Source organism: Strix aluco, chromosome 19 (genome assembly GCF_031877795.1).
Source record: "Strix aluco isolate bStrAlu1 chromosome 19, bStrAlu1.hap1, whole genome shotgun sequence".
In the NCBI taxonomy this organism is placed as follows: Eukaryota; Metazoa; Chordata; class Aves; order Strigiformes; family Strigidae; genus Strix; species Strix aluco.
Genome location: NC_133949.1, coordinates 4648864 through 4674736, shown reverse-complemented (window position 1 = coordinate 4674736; position 25873 = coordinate 4648864). Strand labels below are relative to the sequence as shown.

The following is a 25873-nucleotide window of genomic DNA, read 5'->3' as shown; positions in this document are numbered from 1 at the left end:
GAGGGGGGCGTGGTCACGAGGGCCGGGGCGGGGCCGCGGGGTGTCCGCGGGGGCGGGGCACGGGCGGCCCCATCGTCCCCTGGGCTGTCACCACGGGGTGGGGGGGGGGCTTGGATGTCCCCCGCGTCCCCCCGGATCTGTCCCTCGGCTCCTGGGCTGTCACCAAGGGCAGGGCGCGGACACCCCCCCTGTCCTCACGCTGTCACCAAGGGCAGGGCGCGGACATCTCCCTGCACCCCCCATGGGACAGGGCAGGGCAGGGAGCTCCCCCTGGGTCCCTGGACTGTCCCCACAGGCCGGGGCGTGGATGTCCCCCTCATCCCTCAAGTTGTCACCATGGGACAGGGCACAGACCCCCCCCTGGGTCCCAGGGTTGTCACCGTGGAACATGGGCATCCCAGTCCTCCCCCAGGCTGTCACTGTGGGACAGAACATGGATGTCCCCCTCACCCCTGGGGCTGTCACTGTGGGACAGGGCATGGCCACCCCCCTGGGGGTCCGGGCTGTCCCCTCGCCTACCCCGTGTCCCAGGGCTGTGACCACGCAGCGGGGGGCACACGGCATCCCCACACCAAGGACCCAGCACGTCCCCCCGGCACAGGACACGGGGCAGTGCCACCCCGCTGGGCCGGGGACCCGTCACTGCCACCACCACGGGGTGGGTGGGGATGACACGGACACGGGACGGAGCCAGAGTCCTTTAAAAACTTGTCCTTTATTAGTCTGTCGGAAGCGAGTCCCTCTGTATGGGGCGTCCCACCCAGTTATAGCAAAGTGAGTAACATGAAGGGACCGAGCCCCTCCTGCCCGCGGCCCCCCCCGGCCGGGGGGAGCACAGGGACCAGGGGGGGCCCCCGGGCCGACGGGGACATCCCTCCCCGTGCAGGCCCCCGTTGTCGGGACCCCCTTCCCTCCCTCCGATGTGAGCTGCCCCTCATCCTGCCCCCCCCCCTCCACGGGGTCAGCTCTGGGACTTGGGGGGGGGGTGACACCCCAAGACCCCCCCCTAAATCCCGCAGGGAGCGATAGCACCAAGGGGGATGGCTGCTCCCCGCAGTTTATTCCGCGCTCCCTGTTGGGATGGAGGGGGCTGGTGGGGGGACGGACGCTGGGCGCGGGGTCCCTCCTGGGAATGTGGGGCCGGGGATGGCCCTGGGATGGTGGGGGGGGGTGTCCGGGGTTTTGGGGAGGGGGGGGTGTCTCAGCTTTGCTTGGGATTTACATTCTGGACCATGCAGTAGCACCAAAGTTCATGAGGTCATCAGTGACGGCGCGCGGTTACTTCCGCTTCCTCCCGCAGTACTTCCCTTGTGCGCAGCCAACGCCGCCTGGGAGGGGGGGGATGCACAGGGTGAGCCCCCCCTGCACCCCCAGAGCCCCTGGGGGGGTGGCTGGGAGAAGGGCAGGGGGTGCAGGAGCCGGCCCCGGCGAGACGGGGGGGGGTCACCCGGCAGCAGCGCTCACCTCTAAAGCCCAGGGCACCGAGGGCTCCTCCGAAGGTCTTGGGGGGCTTCCCTGCGGGGGAGACACAGAGCAGGGTGAGTGGGACCCCCACCCCGCTTGGCTGCTGCGTGCAGGGGGGATATGCCACCACCCCCCCCCAAAAAAAAAAATGCCCTGCTTGGGAGATGGACACTCACCACCAAATCCCAGCTGGCCGGCGACCCCACCTGAAAGGAGAGTGAAGCCCTCAGCACCCACCGGGCACCCGCACTGCTCTGGTCGTCCATCCCCCCCACCCCAATCGAGGACCGCCCAGCTCAGCCCAGCCCCCTGGGTCCCTCCCCAGGCCGTGGCAATGACCCCACGTGCTGTGCGTGTCCCCGTGAGCCAGGCAGGCACCAAGAGGTGCCCCGGGTGCGTGCCGAGGTGCGGAGCTGGGGATGGTACCTGGAAATATCGGTGACACACCAAAGCCAGGAACTCCAGCCCCTGAGGAAAAAGCAAGAGCCTGTGACAGCCTGTGACAGCAGTGCCACCCCAACCCTGCCTGGCTGGGGACACCCTGACTGGGGACCCTTGCTCACTGCAGGGACAGGAACTGCTGCAAAAACCCCTGTCGCCACCGTGTCACCCGTCTGGCTTTGGGGTGCTCTCTCAGGTAGTCGCATGCCCATTGGGGGATGGCAGCGGGGTGGGGACAGCAAGCCAGGACAAGCATGGTGTGGTAGGGGACACAGTCCCACCCCAGCCCCAAATGGCGGCACTCACCTGGCTGCAGCCCCCCAACACCAAAACCTGTGGGATGGGAGAGCCCTGGTGAGGGCGGGGAGTGTGGGGACAGGGATGGGGACAGGGATGGGGGTCACCCCTCCATTCCCCCTGGCTGGAGCAGCCCCTGTTCCTTACCTGGCTTGGGAGGTTTCCCAACAGCTCCTGGATATAAGATCCCTGTGTCAGAGAGGGGCATCAGTGTAGCCCCCACTGGGGGTTGCTGCCCCCGGGGCTGCAGCCAGACCCTGCACTCAGCCCAGAGGGTCCCCAGGCAGGGACCTGCATCTCTGCATGTTGGGGACATAGTACAGTACCGTCCACTGTCCCCACGGCACAGGCAACGCCGGCGCTATGGCCCTCGGTACCTGCTCGGCGATGGCATTCCTTTCCGATCACACCCCGGGAGCAGGGCAGGTGGCAGACACAAGATGGGGCACAGGGCACGGTGACAGTGTGGGGTGGGACCACGCCGTGGGACCGGGAGGGGACAAAAGTGACCCTGCATCCCATACAACCCCTTTCCCTGTCGGCACTCTGCCAGCACACCGCTGCCACTCTGATCCCTGCACCCCAGCCCTGCAGAGCCCCAACGCCAGGGGCCAGCATCACTCACCAGCACCGAGCCCACCAACTCCAAGGCCACCGAGTCCAAGGCCGCCGACTCCAAGGCCACCTATGATGGGGGTCCCGGTGAGCGCCAGTGGGGACGGGCAGCGTCTGATCTGCTCCTCGCCCAGCCCCACGTGTGCCCGTCCTCCCTCAGGCAGCCCCGCTCCCCCCCGTGCCCTGGGGGAGCATCCCCCTGCCCGCATCCCTCTGGGGGAGCATCCCCCTGCCTGGCAGGATCTGCCTGGGCTCAGCTCCTGCCAGCACCCACCTGGGATGCCGCCAACCCCTGGGACTCCAGCTCCAGGAACACCTGCCAGAGAGAGACCGTTAATCCCAGTCCCCCCACAGCCTGATACCCACAGCTTGGGGCACCCCCAGCCAGTACTCGACGCAGTGGGGTGGCCCCTGACACCCGTTCTGTGTCCGTGCTGTGGACACCCATCTCACAGCACCCAGAGCAAGAAGACCCGGAGGGGGCTCACCCCCAGCATGATGCACTGCTGCAGGCAATGCAGAGCAGGAGAAAAATGTCCCCAAGTTCAGGGGAGGAGGCGCAGGTGGCACTTCGCACCCATGGGTGACAGCACACCACCTCTCATGCCTGGACCACCCTACGCTGGGGCACCAGTGCCACAGGGGACATAAAGCAAGGCCAGCACCCCGACGGCCACACAAGGGGGGTGCCCAGTGATGGTCCAAGGTGGACCTAGGGCAGGGTGGCAGGGATACGTACCGAATTTGGGAGGTTTAGCACCAGGCTGCACCCCTACTTGGGGGATGCCTGCAAAGCGAACAAGGACACCACAGTTAGGACAGTCACCCCTGCACCCCTCCCCCATGCCACCATCCCCCATCCCACCTGCAGCCCCCCCTGCCACCCCTCCATGTGGCTCGGTTGCTTTTAGCATCCCTGGCCACTGCTGTCCCCAAGCACATCCCCAAGCGGGGTGTGAAGCAGCATGTACCTGCACCAGGGAGGATGCCAGTACCGGGTACCCCCACACCCGGCACCAACCCGGGCACGACGCCGACACCGGGTGTCACTCCTGGCACTCCAGCAACGCCAGGGACCCCACCTGGCACCCCGACCCCAGCACCTGCAGAGAGAGGGGGTGAGGCAGCGTGGGGGTGATCTCCGTGTGATCCCCATACTCCCGTAGGATGATGTGCCCGTCATGGGATGCCCACCCCTGAAGCCCCCCAGCTCCCCCTGGCCCAGTCTGTGCCACGCCAGGGCTCATGGGGACACCCCAGCTGCCCACCGGGTGCATAGGGCTGCTGGCTGTGGGCTCAGCCGCAATGGGCTTCTCTGGCCAACTCACCAAATTTGGCTGCCTTCGCTGCTGCTTTTGCTGCTGCAGCTGGACCTCCGACCCCTGAGTGGAGACATCAAGATGGGGGTCAGTGTCCCCGGGGGGGCAGAGTCCATCCCTCCCATCTTGTCTGCATCCCCCAAGGTATGGCCATGAATTGATGGAGACCACCAAGGTTCTCCTCAGGCCTGTCCTGCCCCAGGCCTGCCCCTGCACCAGCCAGGCTGCCACCACCACCCGCCTTCCTCCTCCTCACCTGGGACACCTCCAATGCCGGGGGCCAAGCCACCCACTCCAGGAGCCAGGCCACCTACGCCAGGAGCAAGGCCACCCACACCGGGAGCTAGACCACCTACACCAGGAGCCAGGCCACCTACGCCAGGAGCCAGGCCACCTGCTCCTGCAAGGAGACAGGAAAGGATTGGAACTTCAGCTCAGGAACAGAGGTGGTGGAGGAAGACAGCTGAAAAGGCATGGCAGGGTGGGGCAGGCGGATGGGTGTAGGATGGATGGGTGGATGGAGGGATGGGTGGAGGGATGGAGGGAGGGAGGGATGGAGGGAGGGATGGAGGGAGGGAGGGATGGAGGGATGGAGGGATGGAGGGATGGATGGATGGATGGATGGATGGATGGATGGATGGATGGAGGGATGGATGGAGGGATGGAGGGAGGGATGGATGGATGGAGGGATGGAGGGATGGAGGGATGGATGGATGGATGGATGGAGGGAGGGAGGTATGGATGGATGGATGGATGGATGGATGGATGGATGGATGGATGGATGGAGGGAGGGATGGAGGGATGGAGGGAGGGATGGAGGGAGGTATGGATGGATGGATGGATGGATGGAGGGATGGATGGAGGGATGGATGGATGGATGGATGGATGGAGGGATGGATGGATGGAGGGATGGATGGAGGGATGGAGGGATGGAGGGATGGAGGGATGGATGGAGGGATGGAGGGATGGAGGGAGGTATGGATGGATGGATGGATGGATGGATGGATGGAGGGATGGAGGGATGGAGGGATGGAGGGAGGGATGGAGGGAGGGAGGGAGCCACATACAGCCCTGCAGAGAGGTCATCCCTCACCCGACCCACCAGGACTCTGTGCAGTGCCAGGCCTCAGCCCCGAAGAGGGGAGCAGCTTAGGGTGGGGAGGTGGCAGGAGACAAGACAGGGGGGATAACCCCGGAGAGATCGCAGCTTACCGAACTTGGCTGCTTTGGCAGCTGCTTTGGCAGCAGCAGCGGCCGCTGGAACTCCGACTCCTGGGGGAGAGGGGGAGCGTGAGGGGCAGTGATGGGCTGTGGCAGCCACACCAGCACCCCTCAGCTGGCACCGCTGGGGACAGCCCGAGCATCCCTTAGACACCATCTCACCTGGTATGCCTGCGACCCCACCGGGCACCAGACCGGGCACGCCGACACCGGGCACACCAACTCCGGGCACACCGACACCGGGAACACCAACACCGGGAACGCCAACACCAGGCACACCGACACCGGGCACGCCGACTCCGGGCACGCCGACACCGGGCACGCGCCCTGCTCCTGCAGAGGGGTTCAGGGATGTGGCCCAGCAGGCCGGCTCAGTAGGCAGGGTCCTGCTGACCTCCCCACCACCCACAGTGCCAGGGGTGCCCCCCTCCCTGCCCATTTGCCAGCATCCCTCCTCCCTCCCTGGGGAAGGATGATGGTGACTTACCATACGCTGCAGCCTTCGCTGCAGCCTTCGCTGCAGCTGCCGCAGCTTCTGGACCACCCACTGCAGGGACAGAAGGGAGAGAGTCAGGGGACCAGGGAGGCCATCACCACCCTGTTGGCTCATGCCAGTCCATCTGCTCACCTCCGACACCGGGCACGACGCCAGGAACCCCGGCCACACCGGGCACGCCGGGCACACCAGGGACACCAGCGACACCAGGGACTCCAGGAACACCAGGGACGCCAGGAACACCAGGAACACCAGGGACACCAGGGACACCAGGAACACCAGGAACACCGCCAATGCCAGGAACACCGACGCCAGCTCCTGCAGGCAAGAAGAGGGGAGAAGTTAGATCTCGTTGCAGCAACAGTTGAAAGGTAGGATCTCATCATAGGTCTGCTCCTGTTATGCCATGGTGAGGAGAGCACCCCATCACCTTGTCCCAGGAGAGATGCACAGCGGTGCAAGGGAGGGACTGGTCCCATGTCTCCCAAGAGGCCCCAGTGAGGATGGTGAATCTGCTGTTGTAAAAGAGAGGCTGGGAAGTCACCAGCACAGGGGACCATGGTGATCCTCATCATCACAGAGGGCTCCAGATGGTCCTCATCATGGGGACATCAAGCCTTGCAGCCAAACAGGCCACGGAGAAGTGGCTGGTGGTCACTAGTAGCTGCCTAGAAGGGCTGGGTGCTCTGGGCACTGGCCAGACTAGGAAGCAGCCCAGGGCAGTGACAGCCTTGACCTGCTCACACTCTTTAGTGCCACATGGACAAGCATCAGGTCACTTCTGGAAGGGCTGAGTGCCAGAGGAGTTGTCCTCATGGCCCCCTGCTTGGCAGGTGCCTGGCACCCCAGCACAGAGCACACACCCACTGCCAAGTTTCTCCCTAAATCCCATCCTCCCCTGGGCACATGGTGGGATTTTTTTACTACATGATGCAGATGAGAAATGGAAAAAAATGTCCAGCAACAGTTTAGCCCTCAAAGGAAAGCTGCCATCGAGTGTGATTGCTCCCAGGGGACTCCCAGGACTCTGTAGTGATGATGCAGAAGGTCCTGGCACCTGGCCATGTAACCTCTGGCACTGCCTTTTGCAGCAGCACAGGGATCCCCCAGCCCTGCATGGAGTCTTGGGGTCGCATCTGCCTCCTCTCCACTCCTGGGCTCCCAGCTTCCCTGCTGTGTGGCCATGTCCCTCAGCTCTTCTGGGCTCCTCTTCACTGGAGCTCCCTTGGGGGTGGTTATGCCTGTGGGACACCTGGGTCCTGCTAGACCAAGTCGGATGCACTTGCTGGGTCCCACCAGGCTTTTGGAAGGTGGTGACCCTGGGCAGGGGTCCCTCTGCCAGGGGTCTCTGCCCACCCAGGCAGCGAGGTTGAGCCTGCGGACACCAGACCCTTGATCAGGTCTGCTGTTGGAAAAAACAGATTTGATAGAAAAACCAAGAATTTTTGGGAGGAGGACCTTCTCCCCCTCTGGATGAAGCCAAGCCCGGATGCAGCAGCTGGGAGCCAGGCTGGGCACTTCCCATCCCTGGATGCTTCCCTGTAAGGAGTCATCAGGAGTGATCCCTGCCTGCCTGGGGGCACCCCGAGTGCCAGGGGTGGCGAGGGTCAGCAGGGCTCCCCAGGGAGCTGCTGGGGAGCTCCTCGCACCGCACAGACGTACCGTACTTAGCTGCCTTTGCTGCTGCCGCTGCTGCTGGCGCCCCGACTCCTGGGGACAAGGAAGAGAGGGAGCCTCAGCCACCAGCGCTCGCACCCCTCACAGAGCTGGGCACTGGGGACAGGACTCCTGGGAACAGTCACCTGCCACCCCGGGGACACCTCCGACACCGGGCACCAAGCCGGGGACACCGCCAACGCCGGGCACGAGGCCTGGGACACCACCAACCCCGGGCAGCACCCCTGGACCTGGAGGAAAGCAGAGCAGTCAGACCAAACACCCCATGCCACTGGTGGGGACATGGTCTCCCCTGGTGTCACCGGAGGCTTCAGGACACCTGGCTTTGAGGTGGGCTCTCCACACCTCCCAAACCAGCTGCTCAGGGGACCTGGGACACACTCAGGATTGGGATTCTCAGCTCTCTACACCCAACCAGGGGTCTGGAGCCCACCCGGCCACCGAGGAGCTTGGGGACCCGCAAGGTCCCCTAGGGCTATGGTTGCAAATCCCATTTGCTCCCAGGGCTGACGTGTTTCCTCTGAATGCTCCAATGAGCAGTTGTTTGCTACTTGCTCTTCTCCCGCAAAACAGCCAACAAGGGGAGCAACAAAGGAGATCTGCATCACCAAGTGCATCCTCCCACTAACGAATGACGGCTCTTTACAGACACCATCTCCCCGGCCACCCCACCAGAGCCTGGCCCAGCAAAACCATATCTTTTGTGGAGAAACCATGCGTGATGGGGATGTACTGCCCTGTGCAGGGCTGCCACACTGCGAGGTGGCCAGCCAGTCCCCCAGCCACCACCAAAAAACCTCCGTTCTGCAAACCAGGCTTTGCTACACCCAAGCCCAGCTTCCCAGCAGGCTGCTGGAAGCTGCCCCTAAGGAGATAAAGCCCGTCTGCAGCCCCGGGGGCGGGGGGGGGGGGGGGGGCGCGGATTTCACACCTTGCAAAGCTGCTGGCTCAGCAGAATGCCTTCACCTCACCATAAGCCCCAGCAAGCAGCCGCTGGAGCCGAGGCAGGGGTCTGGGGCTGGGAGAGCACCCCAGGAGATGGGGCAGGGGGCGGTGGGGCAGGCAGTGAAGCCTGGCACCAACACATGGCTCTTCTGTGCCCCGAGAGTGAACCCGGCCCCACAGGCAGCTGCCAGATCTGTCCAAGGCAGCAGGGAACTAACTCACCGAAAGCTCCTGCCTTCGCCGCTGCCTTCGCTGCTGCTGCTGCCGCTGCTGGCCCTCCAACTGCCAGGGTAACGGGAGAGAGTCAGAGGTGCGGGACAGGGGGAGGTGACCTCCCTGAGCCCCAGGGCCAAGCCCCTCCATCACCTCACCTCCGGCTCCTGGGACAACGCCGACGCCCGGTACCACTCCACCAACTCCTGGGATGACGCCAGCCCCGGGCAGGACACCAGCTCCTGTCGCAGGGGAGAAGGGGATTGTCAGCTCAGTGACACAGGGGCACAACCAGCATCCCCCTGGCCTTGGAGGGAGGGAGCAACTGCCCCACTGGGGAGGTGGGTGATGGATGTGCCCACGGAGGGCGACTCACCATATTTTGCTGCTGCTTTCGCTGCTGCCGCCTGGGCTCCAACTCCTGGGGAAGGACAGGGGCAACCACTGAGATCCCAAGCCCAATCCCACCTCAGCTCTCCCATCCCGCAGGGACCCTGGGGACCAGCCCCTCCTGCCAGCATCTGCCCCCTTCTCCTTTGGGAGGTGATGCACCCCTCCAGGCTGTCCTTGGGGTGACACTGCCACCCTGAGGCCACCAGACAGCCGGGCAGTGCCCAACATCCCATCCGAGGACCGGCAAGGTGACCGGGGTGCGGGTACCCCTGCTATGCCCGTGCCAGTCCCCCATCCTGGGGCTGCCTGGGAAGGGAGCGTACCTGTCCCGGTGGGGTACCCTGCCTTTCCTGCCCCGATGCCGGCTCCTATCCCGCCGGGCCCGAAGCCTGCAATCACAAACAGAAAGGCAAAGCCATGTCAGGCACTGGGCCTAGGAAGGGGGATGAGGCAGACGGAGCAGCTCCCTCGGCCCAAAGGATCTTCCCCCACCGGCGTCGTGGGATGTGGGGGGGATGCCAAGAGCCAGCTGCCCCCCAGCTGAGGTGCCAGTTCAACCATCCCTGCCTGGAGCTGGCCACGGCTCAGGACATGTCCTAGCAGAGAGCCAGCCAACCGACCGCTGCCGGTGCCACGGCGTGCCTGCGGATTAACGGCTCCCGGCCCTGCTTGCGGGATGCCAGGAGAGCCGGGTTTCTCCCAGCCGGGTCAGCAGGCATCACAGCAGGACAAGGCACAGGTCCCCCGAGGGAGCACCTCGCCCTGGGAACAGGATGCCCCTCACACCGCCCCGAGGGTTGGTGGCCATGAGGCCCCAGCAGCAGCTGGCGGAGCCGTGAGGAGCTACGACCGTGGAGCGAGGGCTACGAGCACTCACCGTAGGGCAGCTTACCAGTGCTGTAGGGCAATCCATAGCCACCTGGAGAGGAGAGAAGGTGGCGGGTTAACACCTGGCTGCCGGTGGCTGTGCCCCTTCTGCCCCGCGGTGTAGCCCCTCTCTGCCAGCTGCCTGTGTGGCACCAGCCCTCGGGGCTCCTTCCATCGGGATAGTAAATCCTCTGGCATACAACCCCCCGTGATGGAGCGGGCCCGGGAGATGCTCTTCTCCATCACCTTGGGAGCAGCAGCTCCAAAATGAGCCACTCACTCTCAGCCCCGTGTCGAAGGCTGTGGCGCCCAAAGCCAGTTCTGCAGGAGCCTCTCGTAACCCCACTTCAGTGGGGGGTCCCCCGGGAGCCCTGCGGCAAGAAATGTACCCAGCTGGCTGCGCCACGGCCGGCTCCAAATGAAAGATTTTAATTGGAATCAGGGCTTGGGAGCCTCCACACAAACATGACCTCGTTAGGAGGTCAGCATGAAGGGATGGGGAGGGATTACGAGTGGGAACGTCGCAGCCAGGGAAACGTCTTCTTGTGAAAGAGCAGGATCCCACCGCTCCGGACGGCGCAGGGATGCCCGTGACTCGGTGGGGACCGTGCACTTGGGAGCCAGCAGGACCGAGCTCCTATCACTGCTGGCAGCAGCCTGCGGAGGGGTGATGGGCTGCCACATCCCCGATGGGGACACCTCGAGCAGCGCGTAGGGTGAGGGTTTCTCACACACCAAGCCCTCCTGCCAGAGGGGGTTGCGGGCAGGGCGGGGACGTGGCTGCCTGCAGCCAGGATGGGATTGCTCATGGCAAAGCACCTCCTTGAGCACGGGACACCACCCCCTCCCGCCCGCCAGCATGTGGGAACCAGATTTCCCTCCACGCTGCCAGGATGTCCTATCGTGTCCCACGCCAGCGCTGCGTTGCTGGAAGGCAGAGGCTTTCCAGGCTGTGGTAGCTGTGAGCTGTGCTGGGTGTCCCCCACTTTGGGGACCCCCATTGCCCATCCCAGGGCACCTCATCAGCACCTTGCTCACCCCAAAGCTGTGGAAGGGTCTGGCACTGGGTGACACACGTGGAGGTGACTCCAACGGTCAAGCACCCAAGCCCTTGGGTCTCTGAAGGTTTTGCTGGGTCCAAGCCCACCAACCCCAGCCAGATGTGAGAGCAGCCCCCACCCTGGGGCTGTGCGCACCCATCCTGCGCCAGCCTGGGGATGCCACCAGCACTGCTGGGGGGGCTCAGGGCTGGGGAGCGCTCTGTCTGGCATGGAAAGAGCTTTGCACAGACCAATGCCACCCCAGCACGGCCGGGCACTGGGGAGCAGTCCCCATCTCTACAGCATCGGGTGGGACCCTGATTTCAGCCACAGCTTCAGGCTGAGCCTCCAGCAAGTGGGGTGACCCCGGGGCCACCTCCTGAGCAGGGACAGCACAGAGCAGGAGCTCCTAGGGCATTTGGAGCAAATCATCCAGAAAAGAGACTTTCCACTGAAAATACTATTTTCCCCACTGTTCCCTCATTCCCTCTTGACCCCGATCTACCGCAGCTGGGACACAGTGCAGGGGACCCGGGGACATGTGGAAGCCCCAGGTCCATCCGCAGCATCAAGGCAAGAGGCTCGACAGCCAGCCCAGTGTGTCCCCGTGCTGCCAGCACCAAGCCCTCAGAGGTGACAAACTGGCATCCCCCAGTGCCCCAGGAAGGACTGGGGTGCCAGGCAGCACCCAGCAGCTGAAACCACAGCTGGGGATGGCACCACTGTCCTGCTGGTCCCCTCAAGAGGCATGATGCACCGACGGGCCTCTCCGGCCAAGGGGATGGGTGTCCTGCCCTGATTTATTTAACAAAGGCTCCCCATAAAGTGGGTCAGCCGGCAGCAGCGTCCTGGCCAGGCTGTGGGCCACTGGCAGGGCCGCTGCAGGAAGGAGCCAGGCACGGCCATGCCATGCGCCGGCGGTTTTCTCTCCACACCGGGCACCCCATGAAAGGCGGTCTGGGGCTGGGCTGCGGCCAGGAGGCCAGACAGTATCCAATGGCAGCGGGGCCAAGTCACCCTAACGAGCGTAACTCTGCCTCTGCGGGAGGAAGCCGGAGCAGGCCAAGTATTTCTGCCGCTGTTTGCGGCGACGGGCCCTGGCAGGGGGAAGCCGGCAGAGCTGCCGGCACTGGAACCCGTGCCGGAGTGGGACACGCTGCCTGGGGGTGGGCTCCCCCCGCCAAGACTTTCCTGCCTGTAGCAACTTGTTTCGACGAGTGGGAAAATGCCTGTGAGTCTACTTGCTCCCCAGCACCCCAGGGATGCAGGTCCCTGCTCAGATCTGGCTGCCCTCCTACTCCGGGATGCTCTTGGGGCCAGTAAGCTGGCAGCATGGCCCTCGGAGGACACGGGACCCAGTACTGGCTGCCTGGCACTGCCCATCCTGCCGCTGTCCCCATGTGGGCACAGCTAGCTGTGGACGGACAGAGCTGGCACCCAGCACAGGGCTGGGAGATGGAGGTCCCCGGAGCAGCCCAGCCTGGAAAAGGGGTGCTGAGCCCCAGGCTTCCCTGGGCTGGGCTGAGCCTCATCTGGGAGGCAATGGGGAAGGGAGACCTGCCGGGAGCTCCATCCCCACTGCCTGTCTGCTGTTGGTGGCCTTGGCTAGAGCTCCTTGAGCCGGGATATTTGGCCCAGGTGAATGCCCAGTGATGCCTGGCACAACCCCAGGAGTCACAGAAAGCAGACAGTCCCTGAAAGGGCTGTGTCTCATGCCAGGAGTTGCTGGCAGGGACAACCTGGGGTGGCCTGGCCCAAAGCAAGTTCCCAGAACATGATCTTTCCTACCTTACAACAGCTGGAGAGAGGCACAGCATTGTCCTCATGGGCTGGGGACAAGACCAGCAGCAGTGTCCAGCCAGCCGCCCGTGGGGCTGCGATATGCAGGGCTGCTGCCAGACTCACCTGCCCAGCGCCCCTTGCTCTGTCCTGATGTCCCAGAGCCAGCACCAGCACTGCCAGGTCCAGGGGACCCGGGGGCACCGCGGCTCAGCCCTGGGGAGCGGCGGGTCCTTCTCCTGACACTGCTGGGGGTCCTTCACCCCTAGCCCCGTTGGCTGTGTCAGCTTACCTGGGAGCTTAGGAGCTTTGATGGGATACCCCAGAGGGACACCGGGCTGCTGACCTCCAAAACCTCCCAGTCCTGCAAAGCCAACAGCAGACTCTCACCTGGAGCCCGCGCCTAGGCTGCCACCGGTCCTTGCGAGAGGGGAGCGCCCCGGGGCACCCCGGGAGAGAAGAGCGGGTGGTTTGGAAAGACCTGAGGCATCTTCTGGTGTGGGGAGGCCATGGCTGTGATGAACAGGCTTGGGAAGGAAGAGAAGGATGGGCGAGAGAGACAGGACACTCACCAGGGATTCCTGCGAAGGCTCCTGCTCCTAGGCAGAAACACAAAGGCACCCGTGTGAGCCTCAAGCCTGGTCTTCAGGGTCCAAACTAGTCTGTGTGGGCTGCGTGGGCTGAGCTGGAGGTTGGCTTCGCTTGCCCATGTGCCCCGTGAGGCTGCAGCCCCTAAGGATGGGCTGAAGCCGGTGCCAGCAGGATGGGGATGAGGGCAGAGCTGGAGCCAGCCCCGGACCTGCCCTCCACTGTGGTGTCCCCAGGGGACCGAGGGGACCTACCTGGACCTTTAGGCTTGACTCCAGCACCAGTGGGTACCCCGGGCAGCACCCCGACGCCAGGGAAGCGGACACCTGTGGCAGAGACCGGAGGGGCTGGGTGAGCACGGTGGGGCATTGAAGCATTGCTGGTACCCAAGACCCCTGCACCCAGCTCCCAGCTCCCTGTCACCCATCTCTGGCTCAGCACTAACCCTTGTACCCTGGGACAGGGTACCCTCATCCCCAGGGGGCTTTGTGGGATCCCCCTGTGCCAACCTCCCTGCATCCCCTGGGCAGAGCTACCAGGGAAGGGTTTGCTCCAGCTCTGAGGCTGCCTGTGCTTTGGTGGGGGGGTGGTGTAGGGGGGTGGGCTGCCCATGCAGGAGCCCGCGGTACCTGCAGAGTACCCAGCACCCATGAGTGGGTCCCACTCATGACAGCAAAGCCCCAGCCCACGCCATGGTACAGCCAAGCCCAGGCATTGCTCTCTGCCCTGCTCATGTGCAGTGATTTTGTGTAAGCTGGGGGGCTTTGGGGAGCGGGAGGGGGGGTCCTGCCCACTGAGCTCCGATCCTCCAGGGGCAACAGGCAGCACTTTGACCTTGCAGCCGTTTGGGTTGGGTTTTTGGTTTGGGGTTTGGTGGGTTGTTTTTTTTTTTTTGGTTTGCTTGGTTCTTTCCCCTTTTACAAATGTCTTTCATTATAACTCACGCGTTTTCAGACATGGAAAAGACATTCCTGACCAGCAACACACTTCTCCTTCTGACAATGTCGAAACATCTTGTTTTCACAAGTTTTCCTCCCCCAAATTACTTTGCAGTGAGGAATTCCTCCCCCCCCCCCCCACCCCGCCACCTCCTCTCCCTCCTTCCCACGCCGCCTTTGGCTGGGCAAGCCGGCCCTGGCCTGCTCCGTGCCAGCTCCTCTCCCGGTGCTGATGCCGCCTGCTCCCGCAGAGCTTGGCACAAGACCCCCGGAGACACTGGGTCCCCCCGCCTTTGGCATGGTGAAAATGTCACTACGGCCCCAGTGAAAGGGTTTGGAAACTGCAGGCAGCAGTGATGGGGCAGGCAGGGAGTTATTTAGGCAAGCGGGCAGCCTTCTGCAGGGCAGGGTGCTCTGCCTGCGTGGGCAGGGCAGGCAGCAGAGGTGTTATAATGCCCAGGGTGCAGCTGGCCGCAAGGCTCTCGACTCAAACCAGGGTGCTGGCACCACGTGGGGGACATTCTCGGAGGTCAGGGTGCTGCTGATAGGGTGGGAAACCCTCTGGAGGTTGGGGTTGCTGGTGGGGTGGGGACCCCCAGCTCACCTGCACCAGGGAGCACGCCGCCCGGGAAAGCTCCAGGAATTCCAGCGCCTGCCAGGCAAGAGAAAGGCAGGGATGAGCACCCGGACGGAGCCGTTCCCCGCCCCGGCCCCCGGCTTCGGGGCCGTGCACCTACCTGGTACTTTGGGGGGTTTCCCCGCCGCGCCAACCCCGGGCTGCACCCCGCCCGGTACCACTGCACCTGCAGGCAGCAGAGACCCCCTGAGCCCCGGGCACCAGCTCCTGCCCACCCTGGCAGGCATGGGGACGAGTCTGCCCCCGGCTTGGCTATGCTGGGGACAAAGGGTATTTCCTACCTGCGGAGACCCCGAGGCCACCAGGACCACCAACTCCACCCACGCCACCAATGCCAGCACCTGGGGGCATTGGGAAGAGGAGTACCAGTGTGAGATGCCACTGCTGGGCTATGGGTGGCTGGAGCGGTGCCAAAGGAAGGGACAAGCTCAGGACGGCTCTTGGCGGGGGGCAAAGGGGACACCCTGAGGCAGTACCAGGGATGGCTCCCGCAGACCTGGGCACAGGGACCAGGCAGCCCAGTGCTCTCTGCTGCTGGGGGTTCAGGTTTGGGCAATGCCCCTTTCCCGGCACACCAAGACGTGTCGGGGTCCCTCCAAATTGGTGGGGATTCTTGTGAGAGCAGCATCCCCAGCTCCACAGGGAAATCTCTCCTAACCCAGGCTCTCAGGGGACAGCAGGAGTCCCCAGGGGCTGCCTGAGCCCCAGTGTTGTCTTGCCCGGCCTTGTTGCCTGACCCAGCATCGTACCAGACACCCCCAGCACTCACCAGCTTTCGCAGCAGCCTTGAGCGCAGCGGCAGAGGCAGCACCTGGGAAGACACCCCCGGGGTAGACACCTCCGGGGAAGAGACCTGCAGCACCTGCAGGGAGGAGAACAATCAGCGTGAGCATCCCCAAAAAGCAGCCGGCAAGAAGGTGTCCTGCCCTCCACGCCGGCCACAGTGGGCGCAGGGGGTGGGGGGCCAGGGGGGGCTGCGCGGCAGTGCTGGGGGCTGGCGTTAGGCTGGGCAAGGCGGTGGTTAGTGGGCACTGCCCTGTCCTGCGCCGGCTGCTCCCTGCATCCCCCCCACATACCTGCTCCCATCCACACCCCGCCCGTCACCAGCTGTGCCAACACCACCCAGGGCTCCCTGCGGTGTCACCGGCTGCTGCACACACCGGGGTGCCCCATGGCCCCAGGCGGGCACTGTCCCTCTGCTGCAGACCCCCCCGCAGGGACCCCAGGTCCCTCCTCGCCTGTCACTGCTTGGGGTCACCCAGTTGATGCCATGATGTTGGGAGACCACAGGGCTGCCTGTTGGTGGCTGCTGGTCCCTCAGGTTTGGCAAGGGTGCCCAGCTCAGATGGGACCCACCAGGCTATGGAGAGCACCCCATGGGGACAAGCCACTTGCTGTCCCCAAAGTGGGTCACTGGGGACAATCGTCCTGGGAACAGTCTGGAGTGGGGGCAGCCAATGGTCTCTGCTCACCTGGCTGCAGACCAAGTGGGCCGAGTCCCCCGAGGCCTCCGACCCCTGGAAAGAGAAGTGGGGTGAGGTGGGGGGGGGATGGCCAGGGCCAGAGGAGCAAGAGCGTTCCGCTTGTACCATCCCCGTGGGACAGGAGCATGCCCCAGGGACGGGCACAGGGGCAGGTGACAAATGTGCCCGCCAGCATCTGGATCCCCCATCCCGTCCCTTTCTGCCTTGCCCACCCCCCACCCCGCCAGGCCACGAGGGGACAGAGCCGAAATGTTTATGGCTGAGGAATGAGTCCCTCCGGCTCCGGCCAGCGCTGCCTTCCAACATCTGGGGCTAATCAGCCCTCGCTCCCTCCAGGCGCAAATTCCACTGCCTTTGGCTCAGGGTGCGGACACCGCTCCGGCTGGGGCTTCGCGGCCGCGCCGCGTTTGGTTTTAATTACACCGAAATAAAGGGCCTTGTTTTTCTTTCCACGAGTTGAAATCTGAGTAAACGGAGGTTGCCGGCCCCCGCCTCGGGCTGGCGCTCCCGCTGCGCAGACGGGCTGGCTCGGGGGGCCGGGGGGTGCAGTGTGCCCCTGCCCCGGGGCACAGCGGGTACTCCTGGGGCAGGCAGGGAGGGGAGACCCAGATCTCTGCCTAAAAGAGCATCTCTCCCTGGGCCTCGACGGCCACCAGGCATCTCCATTGGCACCATTTGCCCCCTGCACATTCGGTCCCTGCTGTCCCAGCAGCTCCCAGACGTGCCCTACCACGCCCGAGGCTTGGTGCCCTCGGGCTGTGCATCCTCCTGCCAGCATCTCATCCCTCTCCTGGTGATATCCCTCTTGTCCCCTCATTTCTAGGCCAAACAAGCCCCAGCGCGGGCTGCAGGAGCCCCAGCAGAAGCTGCTCAGCCACGAACGCAGGCAGGCGGAGGTGCTGCCAGCTTCCCCCAGACACCGGCTCCCGGCAGGGCTGCGTGAGCGTTACTGGGCTTTGCATCTTCCCGAGGAGCTTTGGCACAGGTTTGCAGGCAGCAAGCACCCCGAAAGGGCGGTCCGTGGGGGCTGGAGGCGAGTGGGCAGTGTGCCGAAGCAGGGGCCGAGGGAGGAAGGCTCTCTTGCGGCTGTGGGGGCTTGGCGAGGGTTAGTGTGGCAGGGCAGGGCGGAAAGCGCCGGCTGCTGCGTGCCTTGGCCGTGGGGGTGCCCATGGTGGGGGGGTCCCCTCGGCCACATGGAAGAAATATGAGGGCAACAGGCGTTGGGCGATATCCAGGCCACTGGCATGGCTGGAGGTGGTGAGAGAGCCAAGGAAAGGCTTCTTACCTGGTTTAAGAGGTTTTCCTCCAGCCCCGAGTCCTAGGGTAGAGTGTGTGGAGAGGGGTCAGAGCCATCCTGAGCATCCCCCGAGGGGGGGACACTGTGAGGGACTGGGCCAGCCTCGTGGCAGACCCTCTGCCCGACACCAGGCAGATCTGCCGGGTGCGCTGCCCCCCTCCCCATCGCGGCACACCCTGGGCAAAGGGGTCCCAGCACTCACCTGCTCCCAAACCTCCAACCCCAGCACCTGCGAGCAACGGCACAGTCTTAGCACCCATCCCTGTGAGCACCCACCACCCACCCACCCATGCCAGGGTCCCCAGGGCCCATGGGGAGACAGAGGGTCACAAGGGTGTAAGGAGGGGATGCCCCTAAGATTTTGGCTGAGGGGACAGGCTGTGACCTCTGAGCACCTCCTGTGGCCAGGGCAGGGCAGGGGGTATGTGCCAGCCCTGGGCTAGTGACCCCCAGTGTAAGCCTGGCACTGCCACCCAGTCCTGTCCCCACGCCGTGGGGCTGGCACTGAGGCTGCCATCCAGGGCTGAGCGGCCACACAGTGTCCCCATGTCCCTTGACCCCGGCTGGCAGGTTCCCAGACCTCTGTGCTGTCTCAGAGGCACCTGGGGACCCCTCAGATACCTGCCCCATCCCTGCAAACAAGGTGATGTCATCCCCCCCAACGCTGCCTGGACCCCCTTACCTGGGAAAAAGCCTCCTCCTGGGACCCCCCCTCCTGGAATAGCACCAGGGACCCCTGCAAGAGAAGAGACTGTCATTGAAATCCCCCCCAGGGATCCAAGTGTATCCGTCAGAGAGGGGAGGGGAGCACCTTCTGTGATGGGGAGCTGCTCCCTGTGGAGGGGGTGGGATGCGGAGTTCCAGGGCGAGGGCTCAAGGGCAGGTCCCTGCCTTTCCCTGCACACCTCAGCTTCCCCAGTGTGATAGTGGTGACAGGAGGTGCCCCAGCCAGAAGCTGGGGAGGGCAACTTGGTGGAGGTGTCAGCAGGACTTTGTCCTGCATGGGAAGGAGGGACATGGGGCTGGTACGGGGCAGGGCTGGCTGGTGTCCAGCTCTGCTTCCCAAAACCTGTCCTGTAACACAGCCAGCGCCGTCTCCATCACCTCCAGTTCACGTGGCTCTGGGGGGGACTGATCCACTCATGGTCATACATGGAGGGGTGAGGCTGTCCCAGTTCATCCCCACAGCCCACCCCGGTCCCTGATCATGCTTGGCTGTGCCTGCCCCATGCCCACACTGCCTGCCCTGCCCTGCCCTTCCTGCTGAGCTGCCAGCAGGAAGAGTCAGCTCAGACCAGCAGGACTGGGGTGTTGGACTGGGGGGACTGTGCTGAGACCCACTGAAACCACCTGCATCCCTCTGCCCGTTTCTGTGAAGCTGAGATAAGCCCCCAGGTCCCACTGCTTTCCAGGGTGCCTGGAGCTCGTGCTCAGAGGTCATCCTCAGGCACCACAGCAACATTTTTTGGCTGGTTTGGACCATGGAAAAGGTCTGTCTCCTGCAGACCACCAGGCAGCCATCCCCTGGGTGGTCCCCCCTGCTCCCTTGGGGTCGTGCAGGGGGTGGAGGCCTGTAGGTGGGTTGGCGGCACAAGGAGGTTGCAATGCAGAGGGATGCTCTGCTGCTGGCTGGAGTGTGTTTCTGGCACTGCTTACCGTGGTGCTTACCGTGGGGGTTTGCAGGTCGGCTGACAGGGCTTGCGGTGAGGCTGACAGGAGGATTTGGGGGTTGCCAGAGGCAAGTTGCCTCGGCCAGCGCCCCTGTGGCAAGCTGCACCCAGCTCTCCTGCCTGCTCTGGGCCGAGGGGATGGAGCTCAGGGTGGATGGGCACTGGAGACCCTGCGGTGCCATGGCTGGGACCACTGGACCTGCTGTCCTGCTCCGAGGCTGTAGTGGCCTCCCCAGCACCCCAGCCAGGGTTGGGGGGATCCAGCACCCCCAGGAGCTGGGTGTATGCAGTGGCACAGCCCTGGCAACACCACCACAGGCTGTGCAGTGCCTGGGGGCTGGGCAGGGTAGCCAGCGCAGGCAGGTAGCAGAGCTGGGACGCCACGCGGCGGGGGGGCACATTGCACTGCACATCTCTTCGCCATCTCAGATGCGGTGCAACGTGGCAGGGATGAGGGTGTCCCCTGGGCCCTGCTCACATGTGTCCCCCACCACCCAGAGCACCTGGGAGGGACCCCCAGCCCAGCCGCAGAGACCAGGTGCCGGGATGCACCCACATGTGTGTCAGGACACACACACGCATGCATGAGGGGTGTCAGGCTGTGCGTGCACAGGAGATGTCAGGGGACACACACCAGCAGGACGCAAACCCATCGGGATGCACACACTGTGCCAGGACCTGTCACACAGCCCCAAAGATGCCAAAGAGTGGGACTCAGCCCTGTGCCCCCCAAAACCACCTCCCAGGGCCCTGCAGGGGACAGAGGGCCAAATCCGGCCCTGGAGCAGCTGACAGCCCTTGGAGCAGAGGGCACACGCGCTCGGTCATCGCTCCGGCCGGCCGGCTCACCCCTCTGGCACAGCACAGCCAGGCCCGGCTGCTGGCCAGGGGTTTACGGAGCGGCTCCTTTTCCCGGCACATTCCCCCGCCCACCCCCACCCCCCCCCCCCGAGCTTGGAAAAACAAATCCCAACTTCTTGCGTGTTTCCAAACAAACTCCGAGCACCCACACAGCGCCTGTCCTCCCCCACCCGCCCTGCTGGGAGGGGACGTCCCACCCCACTGGCAGCAAGATGGGCGGGATGGCCAGAATCCGCCCAGGGACCCCCACACCTGGTACCAGCAATTGTCCCCCACCAAGCAGGAGAGTCCCTGTGCTCAGCCCCTGGGGCCCCGCCAGTCGCAGCTCCCTGTGGCCAGGCAAGGTCCCTGGTGCTGGGGTGATGCTGGGCAATCCGGGGATCTGGGCTGAGCTCCCCCACCCCTCTGTGTCCCTGTGCCAGTGCTGCCTGGCACAGATCCCTGGGGAAGGTGGGACAAGGCAGGAGGGCCCTCAGCCTTCCTGGGGTGCGTGGGGACCCTAGAAAGGTCCAGGTGACACCGGCCTACAGCCATCATTGTCACCTTCTTGGGTGCTGTGGACACTGGCAGGGGGTCCCACCATGGTGCCACTGTTGCTGCCCCCTCCCCAGGCATCCCCCAGACACCATCCCAGGGCCAAGGTGTTGTGCTCATCCCGGTGCCTCCTGGCAGGTCTGAGCTTTTTGGAGGATTACAGGGGTTGTGCCAATTCATCAACCATCTCCATGCCCAGGTCAGGAGGTGGAGGGGGTCAGCAGTTCCTGGCAGGAGCCTGGATGGTGGGGGGACAGCAGGATGTCTGGGGTGGGGATGCTGTGTGGCTCTGGGGAGCCGAAGCTTTTTCTCAGGAGCATGGCAGGAGGCTGCTCCCCCCTTGCTGCTCTCCCTGACCAGCTCTGCTGCCAAACACAGCCAGCTCTGCGCTCGAAGCTCTTCTACAAGCTGCCTTGGTGCTGGCAGAGCCATGCGCTTCCAGGTGGGAAGCAGTGACCATAGCCCAGCTCCGGGTCTGCTCCCCGGTGTGGGAACTGCCAGGGAGCACAGGGGTCTCTGACCCGCTCATCTCTCCAGCTGAGGACCAGCCTCCAGTAGCCAAATTCACCCCAGCATCACCAGTCCCATCCATCTGCAGCACCACTGTGGCTCAGGTGATGACAGCAGCCCACACGCTCAGCACCGGCTACACCGTGGGCTCCCCGAGGCTGCACTGGGTTACAGCAATCGCTCTCCAGCCAGTCTCTGTCCTTCCCTGGCCCCATCCTTCCCCAGACTCGGTGGCAGGAGCCCACACCCCAGCTCAGGGTCTGTCCAGCCCCCTCTTTGGCCTCTCCATCCCACACTTCCCTGGCACATCGCAGAAGGGGAAACTGAGTCACCAGCCTCCCAGCACTGAAGGAGCCCTGTGCTGCTCTGCCCCTGGCCCGAGCCTGGCGGGACTCTGGGCAGGCTGGTTTCTGCTCTCTCCCAGCTTGTCTCCTGGGCCAGGGCTGGCTGCAAGCCTGCAGAGTGTGGGGCTGGCCCCCAGCACCCCAGCACCCACCCTGGGGATGTCTTCTCAAGCCAGGGGCAGGAGAATTTGCACCCACACGTGCAGCCCCAGCTGTGGTAGGGTTTGACCCCTGGAGGTGCTCAGGATCTGGTGTGGAACTTTGTGTGGAACCTGGACTTTTTTTTCCATAGCTCTGTACCACAGGTCACTATTTGCAATATCCACACTATTCCATTACCTGTGCTGTTTCAGACTGACCACTGTTTCTTTCATCTGCACCATTTCTACCTGCAGCACTCCTTGCAGCTTTCTTTACAAGCCAGAAATACAGATGTTTTCTCTATTTGACAACTTTTGAGACTGAGACCAGCCTGGACAACCCACTGCAGGACACGAGCTCACACCCTCGCCAAGCAGCCAAACCTCGTACCTCGCCGCCCCCCCTACACCCGTGGGCGACCGCTCCCGGAGGAGGCTCAGCACGTAACCGCCGCAGATATTTCCCCTCTTCCCTCATGCCGCTGTTTTCTTTTTCTTGAGAGAATCGGTTTTGGAAATATGCAGTCTCCAAGCAACTTCGAAGCTGCGTTGCATCCCAGCCTGAGTGTGCTGGTAGCAGCTTGGGGGGGAGCAGGGGGGCCTGCTGTTGAGAGCCTGGCTCCTCTCCAGCCCCCCCGAGGCTTCAGCTTTCATCTCGGAGCGCTGGCAGACAAGCTGCACCCTGCAAGTTGTTTGCAGAGGGAGCAGCCCCAGCAGGCCAGTGCCTCAGGGAGGTGCCCGGCTGGTAAGGGGAGATGCCATCCCAGCTCCACAACTGGCACTACTGGCGCTGGGGCACCCTTGGGGACTCTGGGTGTTCTTGGAGTCTCCATGGTACCCAGGCTGGGATGCCAGCACACCCAGTGCCAGCCTCTGCACCCACCCAAGCTGCCCAGAGCCTGCAGGGCTGAGGTCCCCCTTGGATCCCTCTGGTCCCCCTCTGGGGGTGTCAATCCCAGGGGATCCCCTGTGCTCCGGCTCTGGAAGCACTGAGGGATGGAGGGAAGCACTGAGGGACAGATGCCCCACTCCAAATGCTGGGACATGCTGCACTTGGCACCTTTTAGGGAAACATAGCAGCTTCCCCATGCAGCAGCCTGGATCCGGCCGTGCACGTCCCCACAGTGCCCAGTACAACTCTGCTCCGCCGGGGGGGGGGTGGAGAGCAGCAGGGTCTCATCCTGACCCGCTGCTGTGAGCTTCCCGAGTACAGCTGGCTGCTGCAAGCCCAGGGCTCACCCCCTTGACACTGCTCTGAGGGGGACAGTCTGTGTGTGCAGGGGGCTGCCCCTTTTACCCCTCAACCCTGGGATCTCTCAAGGGTCCCTTTCCTGCCAGGCTGGTTTGGAGCTGGACTGGAAGCGGGTGCTGGAGGATGCTGCCCTGAGCCTGCTCCAGGTTGGGTGCACCCCACAGCACCCTGGCATCCCCCTCACAGCTGTCTCTGTCCCAGCTCAGTCCCTGAGGGCTGGTGGAGCATGGCTGAGCCTGCCCGGTGCCACCAGCACACCAGGCTGCAGAGACACTGGTCGCTTCTCCACGAGGAAGTGTACTCCGGTGTCCTCATCAGCACTGGGACCATCTCCAGGGCCAGGGCCACCTTCTCTGTGAGCCACTTCCCAAACCAGCAAACACTGCTGGAGACTGAGCCAGAGACTGGAGTGGGGCCAACAGCCCCAAACTGCTCAGAATTTACTGCAGGATCTCACCCAGGGGCCAAAGTCCTCCTGACACTGTCCCAGCTGGGGAGCAGAATCACCGTGGTTCAGCAAGTCAGCACAGAGCATCCCTGCCAGAGACGGAGAGTGCCCAGGACTGAGCTGCATCCCATCAAGCACCTTGACCTGAGCTGTAGCTCAGGACCGGGCACTGACAGAGGCTCAGCTTTACAGGCAGCTGCCTGGCTTGGCACCGCTCTGGGGTCACGCTGTCTGCACAGCCAGGGTCCAACCAGCCCATGCTTGGGGTCCCAGGAGCCCACCCCAGCGGGGCAGGGCAGGGAGCTGCAGGGCACTGGCAGATGGAGCTGCTGGCTGCCAAGCCCTAAGGGCTCTGCCCTGGGCAAGGGGTGGCCCAGCCTGCAGTTGCCTGGTGCCACCCGCAGCCCTGGCACTGCCCTCCCCTGCCCACGGGACCCTGCCCTCTCCCCTCTAGTCCTCAGTCTTCCTTGGCCAAGAAGCCTCATCGCATGCTCTCCACAGCACGGCATAGGTTGCCCACCGCCAGGCTCTGCAGAGGTGGCTGTCCCATCCATGACCATGCTGTCCCCGCCTCGCAGACCTTTGCCCAGTTTGGCCACCGCAGCGGGCTATAAATCTGTGCTCAGAGCTGCTCTCCCCACCTCTGTGCGTGCTCATGGCCTGACCACGAGACATGAGCCATGCGGCGGGCAGGCACCTGCTGCGCTGGCGGCTCTGGCTCGGTCACGCTGTGCCGTGGGACGCTCGCCACTGCGCTGCGTTCGTCTCCCGCCCCGGGTTTGTTGCACGTGTGTGTGTGCGTGTGCTGGAGTGTCACACAGCCCCTGCCGCTGCCCGGCCAGCGAGCCATCACCCCTGCCATGCGCTGGTGGATGGACCCGACACTGGTGACACAAGTGCGAGGAGGAGGGTGTGGGAGCCACCCCAGGCACCCAGAGCCTGCGATTCGGGCGGGTTGAGCTGCTCTACAGCTGCAGGAGCCCAGCGTGCTCTGTCGCGGCCACACACTGCGCAGCAGCTCACACACATCAACTGCGGGATGCACATGCAGCCCCCCAGTGTCCTTCCAGCTCACACCGCCATCGCACCGGGAGGGGGGACAGGTCCCAGCTCCCTCAGCCCCTCGCACTTGTAAACCTCATGGGAGCTTGGCGACCACCCCCGGCTGCCCTGCCCTGCACCCTGCCTGTGTGTCCCCAAGCCTCCTGTGTCCCCGAGCTTCTCATGTCCCCAAGCCCCTCATGTCCCCAAACCCCTCGTCAGGATGCAGCACCTCGCTCGTAGCCTCCCCCCAACAAGTGCTTCACACGGCGGTGCCACTCCCGGGCTGCCCTGTGTCACCATCCTCGGTGACATCCCGCCCCAGCCGGGCATGGCACATGCCACTCACCGGGCTGGGGGGCAAAGAGCCCCCTGGGAAGGTGGCACCCAGGGCGCTGCCCTCCCACCCTCGGGGATGTCCCCAAGGCAGGGCAGGGAGGCTGCCTGTCCCTGCTTGGGGACACGCAGCCGGGGCAGGCGTGGGGCTGCCCGGGGGGCTGAGGGGGGGACAGCGAGCCGAGCCCCAGTGCCCGTGGAGGGTCCCTGCAGAGCCGAGGAAAAGCGTTGGCCGGGGCTAAGAGGAAGGAGCCTTTTCTTTCCTTACCTCCTTGGTGAGAAGCCGGGAGGATGGAGAAGAGGAGGAGGACTCCGGGAAGGAGGGGTGCAGCTGCCTGCTTTGCCATCTCTTGAAGCAATGCCCCCGTGCTCCCGCAGGCAGTGTGTTTTATCCCAGAGCTGCTTAATTGTTGCTTCCAAGGATGCGAGGGGAAGGGGAGGGGGGTTGGAAGGAGGGAGGGGAAAAGGAGAGGGAGAGGGGGGAGAGAGGCACAGGACACTACGTCATGAGGAAAGGGCAAACACACACAAGCCTCTCCAGCCGATTGGGCTGGCTTGTTCGGTTTTTTTGGTGTGTTTTTTTTTCCTTTTCCCCTTTCTTTTTTTTTTAAAAAAAAAAATTCCTCTCCCTCGCTGCTCTCTCCAATCCGGGCGCGCCTCTGCCAAAAAAGCTAGAAGGGGGGAGCTGCCAAGGCAGCCTGCGGGGGGGGGGGGCAGAGGGGGGCTGCGCCCACTCTGATGGGCCACCGCGTCCCCGGGTGGCACTGGGGGGGTTTGGTGCCCCAGGTGGCAGCGGGGGGTGGCGCATCCCGGGTGGCACCGGGCAGAAGGGGGGATGGGGTGCAGGTGGGGACTGACTGGGCAAAGGGGTGTCCGGGGGTGCAAGCGGGGTGTTAAGTGAGGAACCGCTGCCGGGTGCCGAGGGGTGCCGCGGGGTGCGGGGGGGCCCCGGTGCCCGATGCCTGTCGGGCCCCACCAGCGGTGGCCGTTAGGTGGCGGGCGCGGGGTGTCCGGCGGCCGGAGGGT

The 25873-nt window shown here is 64.2% G+C and overlaps 1 protein-coding gene across 14 annotated transcripts; it reads right to left on the bottom strand.

Annotated features, from left to right (window-relative positions):
* Nucleotides 1–695: 695 nt before the first annotated feature.
* On the bottom strand, nt 696–25407 carry ELN (elastin). Of its 14 annotated transcripts, none has more exons than XM_074845170.1 (35): nt 25116–25407; nt 18394–18447; nt 17914–17940; nt 17700–17732; nt 16403–16447; nt 15700–15792; nt 15212–15271; nt 15031–15096; nt 14898–14945; nt 13610–13681; nt 13340–13366; nt 13060–13131; nt 9959–10000; nt 9405–9470; nt 9065–9109; nt 8847–8930; nt 8698–8757; nt 7656–7760; nt 7516–7563; nt 5986–6171; nt 5845–5904; nt 5520–5690; nt 5349–5408; nt 4393–4536; nt 4146–4199; nt 3789–3920; nt 3557–3604; nt 3092–3133; nt 2828–2887; nt 2350–2391; nt 2212–2238; nt 1891–1932; nt 1641–1670; nt 1465–1515; nt 696–1328 (listed from the first exon to the last, which is right to left on the bottom strand). In XM_074845170.1, the coding sequence occupies exons 1-35, from the start codon at nt 25192–25194 to the stop codon at nt 1279–1281; spliced, it is 2325 nt and encodes a 774-aa protein (XP_074701271.1). In that variant the 5' UTR covers nt 25195–25407; the 3' UTR covers nt 696–1278. The 14 variants fall into 14 exon arrangements, with proteins under 14 accessions (XP_074701271.1, XP_074701272.1, XP_074701273.1 ...); XM_074845171.1 differs by having other exon boundaries at nt 9974–10000; XM_074845172.1 differs by lacking the exon at nt 2212–2238.
* Nucleotides 25408–25873: the final 466 nt, after the last annotated feature.

What these genes read in the sequence shown, in the direction of transcription:
- ELN (XM_074845170.1), bottom strand. Translation starts at nt 25,194, where the DNA reads ATGGCAAAGCAGGCAGCTGCACCCCTCCTTCCCGGAGTCCTCCTCCTC. An exon ending in AGCCTTCGCAGGAATCCCTG is followed by an intron (nt 13,132 to 13,339) that starts GTGAGTGTCCTG and finishes TTGGCTTTGCAG; the next exon opens with GACTGGGAGGTTTTGGAGGT. An exon ending in TGGGGTCGCAGGCATACCAG is followed by an intron (nt 5,409 to 5,519) that starts GTGAGATGGTGT and finishes CCTCTCCCCCAG; the next exon opens with GAGTCGGAGTTCCAGCGGCC.